Genomic DNA, 13726 nt, shown 5'->3' on the forward strand with positions numbered 1-13726 from the left:
TGCTTAATATGAGATGTGTAATCTTCTGCAAAACCAGGTTCTGACCTTTAATACAGTTTTCTTCCCATTTAAAGTAAAATACCTTTATTTTCACTCATAACCAAAAGTTAACAACACTCCAGTCAGACATCCCAAAAAATGGATAACAGTGCAAACAATGATATTTTTATTTTTAATCTAAGTAATTCACTTAGCATCACACAGACGTAGAAGCATTTTGGTGTAATGTTCATCTGCCTTATCCATGAGACCAGCTTTCCTCTTGGAGACTGGATTGTTGCTATCTGGATATTGAGGGCATCTTGCTTTGACTGATTTTAGGGGCCTGCTCTGGACTTTGTATTTTTCTGCCAAGTATTTGACTGAGTCCTTCCCTCTCCTTAGAGCAGCTCTAGCCTTTGGTTGGATGGCACATCAGGGTTCTGTCCAGCCACCATAGAGAACGTGCAGAGTGGCCAAAGCAGTGCCTCTTTCTAAAAGAGAATGAAGGGATCCCTCCTTTATTACTTAGAGAGGGGTGTCCTGTTGTTCCCTCAATGTGTGGGGTGACCGACTCCCAGCACCTCATGTCGGTGTTCCAAGAGTGGAGGGTGGCAATGGACTTCCAGAAGGTTTGTGGTGCTCTGCACCTTCTCATCTGGGGAGTGTTTTCTAATCACTCCCACCACCCCCATCATTTAAACAGATGAAAATATGCTGCCCCCAAACTGTGCCACTTCAGCACCTCTCGTGTAGTCACATTCCACTGGGTGTCCACTGTTGCTGTCCAAGGAGGGTGACCCAGAGAGGGCATGAGCAAGAGGGCCAGTTGTGGTGTGGATCTCAGCATCCCTAGACTTGTCATTTCTGTGGTAAGGGGGCCTTAACAAACATTTGCATTGAGCAAGAGGAGTTGTCCCCTTCTTCTGGCTCTTCCAGGGTCTCGTGCTGGGCTGTTTGTGTGTGTCCTGGCATAAAGCTTTTGCCAAACTTTGCCTGCTGCTCTGAAGCAAACCTGCAGGGAGAGAGGGAAAAGGAGAAATAGGTTCCACTGATGCTTAAGTTGTTTGTTTATTTAACTTGAGAAGTGGTTTAATTTTCCCAAACATTCCTTTCTGTAACAGTTGAACTTTTGGGATTGAACTTCCCAAAATTTCTGGAAACCTCTCTCAGAAAATGTCAGCCCAAATGTTTGCCAAATAGGACAGTGCCAGGAGCTTCAGAAGGTGTCAGACAGTGTTGGTAAAAGGTAGTGATACTTCAATCCCAGAAAGAGGGAGAATGTGTGTGTCTTTCCCTACAGCCAGGGTGAAAGGTGGAGAAGATACCTGAACAGAGTTAGAGGAGGACAGAGGGAGAGCTTGCTAAGGTATTCTTAGGACGCAGGAAAGTGTTGGTGACTGACACCTTTCAGTAGAGAAGAGTGATGGCCAAGAGTTTCGGAGTGGGTAGCTTGCAGCCTGGAGGCTGAAGAGGATGGGAAGCTTAATTCATTGTGATCCTACTGCTGCTACTCATATGGGGAGAGATTGCAGCCATGAGGAGAGTAGAAATAAGCAAGGTCTTTCGAGATCTGCTCAGCAGCAAAGCCAGGCTCAGAGATGTGGAGGTGGGTGCCGGTGCAGGACAGGCAGTGCAAAGGCAAAACTCGTCCCACCCTCAGGAGAGGAGTCACTTTTCAGTGCAGATGAGTTTTTGCCAAAACAGATCTGTCCAATTCTTGCCCATATCACACCAAGGGAGGCAGGAGTGCTAAAGCTGAGCGACCACCTTCCTACTGTCTGCTCTGTTTGGAGGAGAAATTGGCTGCTGCTTCAGAGATTTCCAGGTAGAATTTCTCTTCCCTTTTCTGCTGTGCAGTCCGTGGTTGGTGCAGCATTGGCAGCCATTGCCTTTCCTCAGATCAAATCCTTTTGTCCTTGCTGTCTGCCAGCTCAGCAGAGAGCAGGGCTGTGGCAGAGCAGGTTGTGGGTTTTGCTCCTAGCTTGGTCCCAAGGGGATCCAGAGAAGTTGACCTCTGAAGCTACAGCAATAAACAGGGTTACTGCTCTGCTTGGTACTGCTGTTACCAGCTTGTCCTTCCCTCTCCAGGGTTTCCAAATCCTTCTCCTTTTTTCCTCTCGCTGTTTGGGTTGGTTTGTTTGTTTTGTTTTACTGTGGCTTTCTCCTCACCACCCCCAACAGATGCAGTTTTTCCTTTTTATTCTCCGATTCTTTGCTCCTTAAGGGCTCTGCCTGGATGTACAGCCCTTCCTGAGGAGAGCTGGCACACCAATACTGATGTTATAAATAATGTTGGCTCCTCTCCCTGCTCCTTCCCCTCCCTGCATGGAGCATGATTGGCTTGATTACAGAATTTGCCCTGTTTAATATCACCAAGACAATGACACACCTCCAGCCTGTTTTAGCAGAAGCTTACAAATACATTTACACTTTAAAAATTGAAATGAATTGCTTTTCTTCCTTTGTAGGCTTTCAGCTTCTGTGTGAGATTCAGAGCTGTCCTTACGGGAAGCCTCTCCTTTGAGCACATTCATTGCACGGTGTATGAACACACTGTACCAAAGGAAGAGTTAAAGTGCCTTTTATACACCCACTTTGAATCCCTGATTCTCTTTACAGAGCTGTGCCAGCAGCAACCTCTTTGCAAAATCTTCCGTGTTGTGGTTTCTAGATTCTTAATCTGTGCTCTTCTAACATTTGCAAGAAAACAATTATTGCTGTCAATTTAAACAAAACCCAGGAAGCCCTGAGTTCTAAACAGAGTCAGGAAGAGCTGAATCTGTCTAATCCTTGGAGCTGGTGAATGTCAGCCTCGCAGTAATTGGGCACAACATGTGATGCCAACCTGGTTAGTAAACTAAAGTGCTTGGGCTGACAGGCTGCAAACACATTCAGAGCAGCTGTGGCTCGGGGCCAGTGTGTGTGTGTGCTCTGATCTCTCCAGAGCTTCCAACCGCTCGGACTGGCCGTGGGTCAGGTCCCAGGATTGCACTTACCATGGCTGTGACTCAATCTTCTGGTTTTTAAGTCTTTGGAATAGCAAAAGGCACCACCCAGCTGAGAAGAGAACACCAGAACTGTATAGGCATGAGATACCTGTGACACTTCCTTTAACCTGCTTTCCACCTCCTTTTTGTTTTCTTTATTTTTAAATGTAGTTCATAAGGAATGATTCCTTCCTTGCTTGTTCAGATCTGGCTGGGTGTTGAGTCCTCACAGCTCCCATGGCAGGGAGACAGGAATGCTCTGGCTGCTGCCCTGGTACAGTCTTGTAATATTTATTCTGAAACACATGGGTAGAGAGGAAGCCAAAAGATGGAAGGGCAGTGGAGAAAGGCTAGACACGGACACTGGCGTCAAAGAGGCAGGGATGGTCAGAACGTGAAATACTAGTCAGACTTGTACAAGTGAAAAACAAGCTAACCAAGCTGTGTAGGAAGCATGGGATGGACTGCTGACCACCTGGCACTCCCTGCTGAGTGGTTAGAGTTTGCCAATACAGGCTGCTCCCACTTCCTGCTGGGAACATCCCATCTGCACTGTGGTAATAGGTGTATTATCCCCTGGCTAATGTGGTCTGGTAGATGTGGTACCAGCTCCTCCCCTTAACACAGGCAGCTCAAAGATTTCAGACTGCTCCCTTCTCGCCAGGGTGGGGAAAGGAGTCCTCAGCCTTGGCAGGTCTCCCTGTACTGGTGAGGAGCTTGATACCTCTGCCCAGGATGTTCCCTCTGAACTCCCTTCTGGCTGGAGTGCAGGAGCTGAGCAGGCAGGGAGCTGTTGTCACAGTGCTGTTCTTTGTTTCCCTTTTGTGTTAGATATGGGCAAAGCAGAAATGCCCTTGGCAAGGGGTGTATCATGTCCTGGCGTGCTGCAGGGGGAGGGTGGAAGGGCAGTCCCACGGGATCTGTGCCTGCTCACTGCTGTCTTGTTCTGGGTAAGCAGGTGAGCCTGTTCCCAATTCTGTACGTGAGGAATGTTGTAATACCAAATAATAAACTTACTCCTCTTCCGCCTGATACTGGCACCAGCTCCCAGTGAATTTCTCAGTCTTGGAGAACGTTTCATAGCAAGTGTGACTTAAAAAGCACCCTGAGGCTGAAGGAGCACCGGGGCTGTTTTCCAGATGTTCATCCCACTCCGTGCAGCCCCAGCTGACGTTGCCAGCAAAGGCTCCCTCAGCAGGAGCCCTTGTCAGGGCACGGGCTCTGGGGAGCAAACACAGCAGCACCGAGGTGGTGTATTGATCCCTGGCACAGCAGGAGCAGCAGGAGATCATCTTTTCACATATGAGGAGGCTGTATGTAAATCTGAGGTATTGCATTGGAGATCCTGGAATGTGCCATGTGATTGTTGGATAAACTCCCCCGAGGGTTCCTTCAGCAACTGCTGTACCCAGAGTAGGGCAGGCAGGCCCTGCCCTGGCTGGCTGTGTCTGAGGCTGGAGTTTTGCAAGCACCACACTTGGAAAAATGCTCCTATTAAAAAGGTTTGGGACAAAACCGTGGACTTTGCACAGTGCCCGTGCGGTAATGGCCAGGAAGGAAGGCTCCCAGTGTGTCCTGGGAGATGTTTGTCTCTGAAAGCACATCTCTTTTAACGGGAGGAAATTAACATTCAGGCACAAAATGCTGCTCTGTCAGCCCAGCAAGAACTGGCTGGTAAATTAAAGCTTTTACTTTGTGAAGAGGAAAACTGTTCTCAGTGCTGTAAGGAAAACTGTTGTGCCACTGTGGTGATGGGGAAGTTTGAATCATTTAAATGACTTGCCATTGTGTGCTGCTCTTTACAGATGTTACAAACATACCCAGCTGGTTTTTAAATCCTCACCTCCTCCAAGAGAACCTGCTAAATATAATTATAGTGCTGTGTCAATATTGACCAGTTACCTCATCCTCAGCAGTGGGGACTTTGGAGCACTGTTAGTTTTCGTCAATGCTTCTTTGTGTAGCTGCACTTTTCTTTTGTAAGTGTCGTAAGAAATCTTTGGAAACCAAGAGCAATTGTGTTTTTCTTGCACCAGCGCTGCTCCATCCCTTCCTCTTTGGATGAAGGCAATCTTTGTTTAACGTCTTGGGGCTGTCTGTCTTGATTAGGTGTGCGTGTACCGTGCCTTAAAAAGTGGTCCATGAGCTGGACATCCAGGCATTGCTGGCACAGAAACCGTAAGGAATGGTCAGAGTGTTGTTGGATGTTTCTGTCTGAGCTGTGCAGGCAGCCACTCGGGTGCTCTGGAGATGCACAGAGGCTGTTGCAGCTCATTTTACCGTGTGGTTTGTCACTGTTCTTCTGCAATCTTCTGAGCACTGAATTACAAATCCTACCTTCTTTGAGAGGCCCTTTCAAGATTTTAAAGGGCACCCTGGTTCTTACTGAACGTCACCAGAGGGTGGGATGCAAAGGCAAGTTCCCCTTGCCGTGCAGTACCTGACGTGCGTGTAAATTTTATTCGTTTCCTTAGAACCGCTTCTGTCTGCCACTTTTATTGAAGAGGTGATGGTGGTATTTGACACCTCACAAAATCTTTATAAAGTAGTTGCTGGAAGTCTTTTAGGCTAGAAAATAGCTTGTGAAATGTAATGAAAGCGTTCAGGAATCAGGATGGTTATTGATGAGACTGAATCCAGAAATATCTGGGAGCGTGAGGATCTGTTTCTTTCCTCGGGTGGTGCGTAGGCTCAAAGTCACACTCAGGATGTGATGGTTTTCCTGCAAGCTTTACCTATAGCCCAGATGCCTTCTGTCCATCGTGAACCTCATCTGTACATCTGCAGGGTTCAAGCACAGGACCCTAAACTAAGTGGAGCCTTTTTTTTTGGCAACTCTAGGGCTTTATGTTCAGTCAATAGAGTGGAGCATCCTGCTGTGTTTCCTGATCCTCCCACTGCTGAAATCAAAAGCTGAAGATTCCTCTGGATGTTAAGAGGAGTAGGATGGAGCCACAAACAACCTACCCAAAGACCTTGAAAAATACCCTTTCAGAGCCAACTACTGACTCTATTCTTAGAGACATTTAATAACATAAAAAGCTTGCAGGAATTGTAACGAGCTATTTCTGTGAATGACAGAAATAAAAAGAACTGGAAATAAGAACGTGTGAAAGGGGGATGTTTCTCATTATTTATAACCTTCATTACCTGGCCACATTTTTTTGGAAACACTCGGTTTCACTTTATCAGGTTAAACACTTTTTCAGATAGCAGTTTTGAGAGGAAACTTAATTAAAATTCAACAGAGGGGATGACTGCTTCTCTTAACACTTCATGCTAGTCTTCCTCATTTGCCCATGAGTGTATTTATGTTTGGGTTTTTTTCCTCTCTTTCTTCAGTTGTTTTGGTTCAGAGCTCCTTCATGGAATCCCAATAAGAAAACCAGCATGTGCGTTCCAAGCAGTGCTGATTATTCCATCCTCTCACTAAAAATAGACGTTGTGCAAGCTGGCACTGAAGAATAATGTAGTGACTATTAGAGAGTGGGAGAAGGAACAGCCGTGTGGGAGCCGTGGCAGGCTGGGCTGCGCTGTGCTCGGGCACACCTGTGGGGACGCAGGGGCAGCTCCTTCTGCACGAGAAACGCGGCTTTGGAGAGCTCTCGTGGGAGGAGGGAGGGAATGGCACACAACAAGGCTCCTGAGATGTGTTCGGGAGGATAAATTCTGAGTTTTTAAGTCCTGTGTTTTGAATTTTGTGAAGAGGCCTGGGCACCTAATCGAGGCACCGAAGTTGGATGACTAAAGCTGATAGCTGTAAATAATCTAAGTGACATCCATTGCTGGTAAACAAAAATTTCTATAATGTTTTATGTTTCCGTATTGCTAGAAATAGGGTGCTGAGCAAAGCGGGTTTTTTGTTTGGTTGGTATTTTTTTAGTCTGAAAGTAAACAAAAATCCCAAGTATGCTCCAGTCAACTGAATGATACCTTTTACTCCATTTTTATTCTTGGGGTTTTTATTTTCTCTCCCCCCCCTCCCTTTTTAATATTTTTTTTTTCTTTTTCTCATTATCAACTTCTTTGTAGAGCGAGCCAGACCTGGAGAAAGGCCTGGAGATGAGGAAATGGGTCCTGTCAGGAATCCTAGCCAGTGAGGAAACCTACCTGAGCCACCTGGAGGCCCTGCTGCTGGTAAGAACTGGGACCAGATGCCAATTCAAACACTGGTACTTGAATTTTCACTGCTGCTTCCATCCAGAGTTCCCAGAACTTCACATACACGTGGGCTACAAGTTGCTGGGTATGAAGGGTACCTGTTCCTTCTCTTCTCCAGGAGAGGAAGAGAGGCTTAAAGGAAGGACTTGGATATGGCACAACCAGGGAGTTAGGGAGTTACAAATGTGGTAGTACCCAGGAGCTCTGTCTTTAAGTGTTCTGTGCTAATTATTAGACACGTTGCTGTATAGTTGGACAGAGATTAAGGAAATTAAGTGCAAAGGGATTTTAATTGCATCATTAATACCCTGGGAAAATCCACCTACTGGGGTGGCTGATCCCCATGAGAGAACTTGTTCATGTCTAGCTTTCAGGAGTTGTGTGAATGCAAATATCACTTATTAATAGGATGAAAAATAAATCTATAGAGGGATGTGTTGCAATGTGAGAAGGGTGAATGTACATGGTTTGCATGATAATGATTTCCCTTTCTCCTTGTTTCAGCCCATGAAGCCTTTGAAAGCTGCTGCCACCACCTCTCAGCCTGTGCTGACCAGTCAGCAGATTGAGACAATATTCTTCAAAGTGCCTGAGCTCTATGAGATCCACAAAGAGTTCTACGATGGGCTCTTTCCCCGAGTGCAGCAGTGGAGTCACCAGCAACGTGTGGGAGACCTCTTCCAAAAGCTGGTGAGTCAGCTGCCATCAGCAGAGTTTCTGGTACCTCTGATCCAGCTCACAGGGGCTGGTGGGTTCCCTCTGGTGACTGTGCACAGACTGAGGGGATCAAAGCCCGTGGCTGGATTAGAGGAGAGGCTTTTCACTTTGCCACTGCAGTGAAGGGCCTACAGCAAAATGGCTCTTTCATTGTCTTTAATTAAAGACTCCAGCAAGCTGTGGTGCTAAAATAAATACAGTTTCACAGAAATACTGGATCTTCAGAGTCTCTGCAGCATCATCAAAAGACTTTGCTTTGGAGGAAGATGGGAGAATGGCAGTATTACAAAGTGAACGTTTTAACACTGGCAGTGAAGTGTTTCTCATTACTGTTGAACTCCCTCACATAATTCCTTCTCTCAGTGGTGCTTTGCTCTACCTTGTGCTGATTTCTGGTCATCACCTTTGGCTCTGCTTCTCTGCCACCATCCTGGCCTTTGTATTCCCCTTGCTGTTATGCTGATGTAGTCAACCTGCAGCTGAGAATCCTCCAAGCAACCTCAACAAAATTCTCTGAGTGCGGAACAGGACAAAGACATATACAGCATATTCCTGAGGCTGAATTAAAATTGCTGAGTTTCTGAGCCAGATGACAAATTGTTTGCATTCTAGGAGAGTTCTTTGGCCCCTTTAGCCTCTCCCCTAGCATGTGCAGAGAGCAAAGGATTAAAGGAGCTGTTTTTTCCTTTTTAGAAAAGAAAAGAATCTCTGCATTCCGGAGGTGCCTCTGATTCTCCGGGTAGGAGTGACATTCCAGTGAGGGGTTTATTGGCTGGGGAGTGTATTTTCCAGGGTCAATCAATTGTTAGCAGCTGTGTAGACCAGCACCAGCCCCATCCCCTGTGGAGCAGGGCCTGGAGGATGATGTTTTCTGTGCATGCCAGCAGCTCGGGATCAAAATAAGGGAATCTGCTTTTCACTGCCAACATGTTTTAGCCAGGAGGGGTCAAGTTGGTGCCTTGGTGAGTAGTTCATGGTATGCAATTTGAGCAGCTGGTTTAAGAAGACAAACCCAGCTGCTGCTGGTTGCTGAAGCAGAGATGCAAAGGCTGCTGGAAGTGGCAGCCTCACAGACTGCACTGGACGTGCAGTGCAGCAGTGGAACAGCACTAATTGAGGAAGACCCGAGTGTATTCCTGGGCAGGGCTGACTGTCAAGCAGCCTCTCCTCACTGCACAGCTCCTCAGGCACTTGCTTAGGACTATTCCTTGGTGCTGAGTGATCCCAGGTGCAGGAGTTAAGCCCTTCTGGCACTCTGCTTTTACGTTCCCCTGATTTTTCTGCATTTGTGGCAGAATTGTTGATTTTGTTGGATTAGCAGTGGAAGCAGAGGAGCAAAGTGCCATAGTGCAGGAAGCTTTGAGCTGGCAGAGCAGCTTCAGTTTCGGGTGGTTTGGTACGGCATCAGTGGGAATTGCAAACTCTTTGCTGGATGAGATAAAGCTAATAATTCTTGGCAGGCACTGGGAAGCAACTAGATGAGAGAGACAGCAAGAACATCAGGCATTACAAGGCATCTATACTGGATGTACATCAAATCTCTGGGAGCAGACTGTTTACTCGTGGTCATGTCATGCAATCTGATGATAAACACTGCAATGCTTGGTATTATCCAGATGTCCCTGGGGACATTAATTTTCTTAATATCACACAAAACACAGCACAGTAGATTGAAGGTACAGATAGCGGATGCAAAGAGTTTTAGAATTCCATGTGTTCAGGCACAAAGTACGATCTATTTGCAACGTCAAATTGACTGTTATTACACCTTTTCCTGCTGAAACTAAGGAAAAGATGCTAGGCATGTGGGAGTGAAATATGCTTCTCATTTTGGGGGAATATATTATACATATTTTTTTTGTAACTAGAAAGGGAACAGTTTAGAGCTGTTTTTAGAAATTAAGAAATATTTAGCAAATATCCTCACTGATTGGTTTCAGGAATAGAAAAAAACTTATCCAAAAACCAACTATTTCTACCAAATCTTGTTTAATTTTCAGTGTGCTCTTCTTAATTGAAAACCAGAAAAATTCAATCAGTGCGAAAGCAGTGTATGAGCATCATTGCTTTGATTGGAAGCTCAGTTTTTAATGAAAAAGATGTCTTTGTGAGGGCACATTTAGAGGAGGAAAATGAAAGCTTAGAAAGACTGTTCAGGAGTAGCAGGAAATGAAAGAACCACCCAGGAATGGAGAAACTTCAAAGCCCTGCCATGTTAACTGGGATCATCCAAACCTGAATGTCATAAGCCCTGCAAATGATCAGTAGTTCTGACAGCAGCTCCTTCACAGGATTGTGCCCCTGTGCAAATGCAGATTCCGTTCTCTCCCTGCTGCCAGGGTCATCCCTGCTATAAGTGAGCACAGTTTTCTTCAGCTTCAGTCATAATTGTGTGATATTTTATGAGGGCTGAGATTGGTTCCCGGTCTTTCAATAAAACGTGACCTAGGAAATAGCCTTGCTGTTTCTCAGCCTCTGTCAGCTAAAGAAATCTGTGCAGGGAATGTTCTCCTGAGAGTGGCACTTTCTGTTCCGTTGTCTCTTGCACAAAGCTCCACGGAGAGTGGGGAGCACAGTGATTGTGAGGGAAGGAGCACTGGCTGAGAGGAGGTAACTGCTCTGCCTGTTCCCCATCTCAAGCTGAAGGGTCAGGGAAGGTGCAGAGTCACCAGGTGAGTGCAACTCTGCTGGTACCAAACCTGTCCTCATGGACCTTTCTCAGCAGTCCAGCCTGGGCTCTGCTGATGGCACTTGCAGGCGTGTTGGAGCTGCTGAGGTGTTTACACACAGCCTGTGCAGCTCTGCAGCACAAAGCCAGCTCTGCACTCCAGACAAGCTTGGAAGCTACCCAGGGATTTCCCAAGCTGGATCTTCTGTTCTCTGGCATGAATATGTCTGCAATTCCTAAGACAGCAAGCGGGATCAGTGCTAAGATTCTGTGATAATAATGATTTATTCCTGCACTCTGAGGCCTGTTCCATCCTCTTCAGGAGGAAGAACAGTTCCTGCCATTTTCTGTCACCCAGTGCCACAGTCACTGCCTTCCAAACAGACTGTGCTCTGGATCTCTCTTCTATATTTTCAACACTCTGCTGCCCTTATAACAATGCTCATTAATGCAGATATGGGCTAATATCTGCGTTTGATTTAGTATATGCATCATGCAGAAGCCAACAAGTAGCTTACTGGGGTCACATTTGTGCTGTTGGGCTGAATCATTCCTGATTCATATGTTGTGGCAAAAAGCCAACAGTTCCAGTTACATCAATGAGCTAAAATATTAATAGATACTAATCTGGCAGCTCAGAAGGGAAAAATAGATGTCAGTAATAAGGATGTGTCATTCTAGCAGGCTTTCACATCCTTCACAAGTAAACTTGTTCAGCATGGATGGAACCGGGGGCATGGGGGCACCAGTGCTGGTTAGACAACACTGACAGGTCAGAGATGTCTTTCTGGGCCTGCTTAGCATTCCCTGCAGTTCTTTGGTGTGAAGGCACATGACCTGGCCATTGGATACCAAGGCTGACCATCCCAAACCGTCTTCTTCCCCAGCATTTATTTCGTTTTGTTTCGCTTCCTGCAGGCCAGCCAGCTGGGAGTGTACCGGGCCTTTGTGGATAACTATGAAGTTGCTATGGAGACAGCAGAGAAATGCTGCCAAGCCAATGCTCAGTTTGCTGAAATCTCTGAGGTAATGTCACGGTATTCACACACACGTCTGGATGTGACTAATCCCCTGCCATGTCACTGCTGTCTGTTCCCCAAGTATCTGTGCAGCCCTGACTGCTGGGGGAGTGCTGAGCTCCCAGGGACTCACTCCTCCAGCTCCTGTTCTTACAGCCATTTGTCCCTTGGGCTGATGGAGGTTATCAGAGACAACCTCTATGTAGGGTCCCCACCCAGGGAATCTGGTAAAAGCTGGCATTGCTTTGAGCTTCTTCAGCTCTGTGCCACCTTCCTGCATTTCTAGAGGGGAAGCTGTGAGTTTCTCAGATGTTTGTCATGCTAATGATGATGCAGACTGTGGTGTAAAAAGCCATCCTTAGTGGCTTGCACTGTGGCTGTCAGTGGGATTGTAGCTTCACTGGCATGGAGAGGTAGCTCTCTGTTTGAAAAGGCAAGTGTCAACAGTAATTCTGTAATGCAATTTTTGGCCTACTCTGATTTCCTCCCTTTCAGAGGAGGACCTGTGTCAAAGCATCTTGAAGACTCTTTTTGTGCTTCCCAGGCCACCAGCTTTGCCTCCAGTGCATGGTCTATTGACTCTTTGTATTGTGATGATTATTTCTTGAAGAACTCAGTTGCCAAGAAAACACAGATTTCATATGTGTCTTCTTAAAAACAATCAGATGAATAATCAGAGCTGAATAATCCCAGGGGCGTTTAGTGCTCTGAGAAATCTCCTGAGTACCTTCTATCCTGCATGTCCCCTGGGATTTCTATGATGAAGAGGTAAAACATGATCCTCAGTTTTGCTGTTTCTGAAGGATAATTCTGAAGTCATGCCAGTGTTCGGATTGATGGTGGTGACACTTCTGCACTTGTGTCCTGGTGAGGATTTTGGAGCTGAGCACATAAATGCACGTCGTGGTCCCTGTGCAAAGAGCAGAGCCACAAACAAGTGTTCCTTTGCTGACATGAAAGAACCCAGTTCTGAGTGCAGGTCTAAGGGAGTATAACCTGGGGGTACTGACTCCCGATCCTGTACTTTATTTATGTGCTGTGACAGCAGCTGTGTCCTTATGGACAGTCTTTCTTCTGCAGGTGATTTAAAACCTCCACCATCCCTGTAGGAGGCTCCCTGCTTTGCTGCATCTCTGTTGGCACGTGCTCCTAACAAAATGGCTTAATGTTTGAGATGTGTAGGTGCCTGTGATGTGGCAATGATGGATTTACCAACAAGTAAAGCACACTTTTCCATCACTGACTAGACCTGTGATAGGGCAGTCCTCCTTTCACTCTTAGACCCTCCCCTGGAGGAGCAGATAGTCTGTTGTGTTCCCATGTGATATTTCAAGGTGATTGACCATCTGCTACGTGGGTTTTCTTTTTCTTTTAGAATCTAAAGGCCAGAAGCACAAAGGAATCTAAAGATCAGACGACGAAAAATTCCTTGGAAAGTGAGTGATCCATACGGAGGAAACTGGTTTGTCAGCACTGTGTGGAGGCTGTTGCCAAACCTCCACTCTCCCTTTGTGTTTTTGAGTGCTGGAAGGTTGTGGAGCCTGCTGGCTCTACCTGGGAAGTAGCAGAGCTCGTTCATAGGAGACTGTGTGTATGGATGGAGAAGTGCCTCCCTCATCAGTCCCTTTGGGCAAAACCAGCCCAACCAAAGGGCTGCAGTGATTTTAAGGGAACATCTGCTACCCAGTGGTAGCACAAATGCAACCCCAGCACTGATTGCTATATGGATTTTGCCCCATGGTGGCCTCTGGAGAACCTGGTCGAGATGGAGTTCCATGGTGCTTATCTTCTCTGTGTGTCTGTGTTTTATTGGCTGTACAGCACATTAAACTTTAGAGAAGGGATGTTTCCAGTAGCTCATGGGTTAATAAACCTCTGCCTGTACATTCAATATGCTGGACAAGCTGTATTTAGGTTCTTCTTCCTTATGTTCCTGTTGCTTTTCTTTCACAGCCCTACTGTACAAGCCCGTGGATCGAGTGACTCGCAGCACACTTGTCTTGCATGTAAGTATCTGAAGGGTAGTTTGAGACCCCTTCCCTGTTTTCTTTGAACTTTAAATTTTCCATGGAGCTGCAGGTCTGCAAAAATAAACCCCTTGTGCTACTTAAGAGCCTCTCCCCTTTCCAGTAAGGAGATGGAGTCCATAGGTAGGATGCTGTTCTCTCTCCAGTGGTGTCACAGAGAAGTGC

The 13726-nt window shown here is 46.3% G+C and overlaps 1 protein-coding gene across 1 annotated transcript in view; it reads left to right on the plus strand.

Moving 5' to 3' along the window:
• The window catches only part of BCR (BCR activator of RhoGEF and GTPase), a 99233-nt gene that overhangs the window by 49581 nt on the left and 35926 nt on the right, over positions 1 to 13726 (plus strand). The window contains exons 3-7 of the mRNA XM_050318862.1: positions 7002 to 7106; positions 7635 to 7820; positions 11434 to 11541; positions 12910 to 12970; positions 13488 to 13540. Of these exons, the coding sequence (XP_050174819.1) occupies positions 7002 to 7106; positions 7635 to 7820; positions 11434 to 11541; positions 12910 to 12970; positions 13488 to 13540 (513 nt within the window). The remainder of the gene's footprint in view (positions 1 to 7001; positions 7107 to 7634; positions 7821 to 11433; positions 11542 to 12909; positions 12971 to 13487; positions 13541 to 13726) is intronic.

This window comes from Myiozetetes cayanensis, unplaced genomic scaffold (genome assembly GCF_022539395.1).
Source record: "Myiozetetes cayanensis isolate MyiCay16 unplaced genomic scaffold, myiCay2020 scf21, whole genome shotgun sequence".
NCBI lineage: Eukaryota > Metazoa > Chordata > Aves > Passeriformes > Tyrannidae > Myiozetetes > Myiozetetes cayanensis.